We start from the raw sequence: 2336 nt of genomic DNA, 5'->3' as shown, positions 1-2336 counted from the left end.
GAACCAATATAATGAAAAAATAAATAAATTATATACATGCTGATAAAATAAGAATAAATTTAAATAAACAAAGTAACAATTAATATTTATATTTTTTTATTATAATTTGTTAAAATTTAAAATTATTCATATTTTGCTATATACTACTAAAAGTGTATCTGCAATAATATGAACTAAAATCACATACATGTTAAAAAACCTTATACACTAAAAATAGCTCGGTAATGAAATAAATTAATAACAAAATAGAATTGTTTAAAGATAAAAAAAAAAAAAAAAGTTATTATTTATTTGTGTTACTTTATAATTTAATAAAAAAAATATAATATACAATGATGAGCAATATTTTTTATTTTAAAAGAATTAGTAAATTTTTTATATTTACAATTAATAACTCTATTAATTTATATTACATATTTTAAATTTATAAATAAAAAAAAAAATTAGTATAATTAAAAACATATCCAAAAAAATCTATTTTTTATTAAAAATTTAACTTTTTTTAAAATTTAATAATAAATTAAATATATATGAAAAATATTTAGTAAGCATGAAAGAATATAATTAGTGCTTTAATCTTTCGTATTCTTTTATATCTAATTATTTTTTACTCAAAAGAGATTTTAAATATAATATAATTATTTTTTATTTAAAAGTTTATGTTTTATTAATGTATATTTACTTAAATTATATGTTATTTTTAGTTAATTTTTATGTTTCTTTAATTATTTACGTAAAAACAATATATCTAAATTAAAAAATCCTAATTTTTCTAAATACTTATTTAACCTTCTCTAATATTTATTTTATAGAAAATATATATGATGTGTGTTTTAATTATTTATAGTTAAAAATGAAGTTTTAATTTTTAAGTATATTTTTTTTTCGTAATATTAATCTACCAATATTTTAAATGAATTTAAACTATTATAATATGGAACATTTCTTCTTTATTTATTATTTTTTTTTTTTTCACAATTTTATATATATAATCAATATAATATATTTTTTTATATAAAAAGTTATCCACAATATTTTATCTTGAATTTAACTACATTAAAGTAAATTATGTTATAAAGAACATTAAATATATCATTTATTTAATATGTCCTATAACGAAAGTAACACCACTGCAACTCCTGCAGTATCTTTAAATAGTACTTTAGAGAATAATACAAGTAATTCAACTGATAATGCTTATAATCCTACTTATACGAATAGGATTTTATTTATTATTTTTTTTATAATTTACCTTATTGTAAAATTTTATACTGGTAGATTTTCCCAATATGTTCAGGTATTTTAAAAAAAACATTTAAAAATGCATATTTACATTTCCATTTTTTTTTATATATACAAGTAATTATAATTCTATCAAAATAAAGGCACGTCACAGACAAAATGGGAATAATCATTTTGATTTAATATCTATAGATTCTGGGTATTTTGAGAATATTCCCGAAGATGAACAAGAAGAAAATGTAGATTAATCCTTAATGTCTCTATAAATCTTAGGATATCTTTGTAACTTATTTTAAATATATTGAGTATATTTATTTTTTTTATATATTGTCTTATAAATAAAATACATTATATAATATTCCTTATAATTAAATTTATAAATTTGTACTCATTTTATTTTTTTTAATTTTTTTTTTGAAAATTTATGTTAATAATGCATCAAAATCAAATGCTTTTTATTATTTCTTTTTAATTATTTGGGTAAATAACAAATGAGTAATAAAATAAATATTTCCTTTTTCTTTTTTTAAAAAATCAGTGCTTTTATTGAATAGATGTGTAAATTTATATCCACTATTTCTTAAAGGGTATTAACTATTATTATAACTAATAAATATAAAATTTATATTATATGTCTATGACTATTCATACAATAAAAATAATTTATATATATATATTCACTTTACAAATGTTTAATAAAATGCTCTATTTATCTTATTCAATACTTTAATTTTTATTGAAAGGCTAAATAAAGAGTTATCCAAAAAAATATCTATATAGAACTTTAATATAAAATTTTTTCTTGTCATACATTTTTATTTAATGAGTAATAAATTATATCTAATTTTTATATAATAAAATAATTAAGTAATGAAAAGTTCATAATAAATTAATGTGATTAAGGTTCTAGAGAAATTAATTTAAACCATAATGTTTTTTAAATATATTTTTCTTATACATTGAGTAATATGCAGACATACATATGATAATTTAATTAATAGTTATCACTATTTTATGCTACCTTTTATAGAGGTTCTAAGATTAATTTTTTTTATCATTTTAAAAGGGGATATTAATTAATATAATAATTCATT

At 15.6% G+C, this 2336-nt stretch overlaps 1 protein-coding gene across 1 annotated transcript; it reads left to right on the top strand.

Moving 5' to 3' along the window:
* Positions 1–1105: 1105 nt before the first annotated feature.
* PGAL8A_00321900 (hypothetical protein) lies at positions 1106–1490 on the top strand (the record flags this gene model as incomplete). The annotated part of the gene is made up of 2 exons (XM_028672241.1): positions 1106–1291; positions 1386–1490. 2 exons carry the CDS (start codon positions 1106–1108, stop codon positions 1488–1490), a joined length of 291 nt encoding a protein of 96 aa, XP_028528813.1.
* Positions 1491–2336: the final 846 nt, after the last annotated feature.

This window comes from Plasmodium gallinaceum (genome assembly GCF_900005855.1).
Source record: "Plasmodium gallinaceum strain 8A genome assembly, contig: PGAL8A_v1_90, whole genome shotgun sequence".
Classification (NCBI taxonomy): Eukaryota; Apicomplexa; class Aconoidasida; order Haemosporida; family Plasmodiidae; genus Plasmodium; species Plasmodium gallinaceum.
The sequence above is the reverse complement of the archived record's forward strand: the minus strand, read 5'-3'. Positions and strand labels throughout refer to the sequence as shown.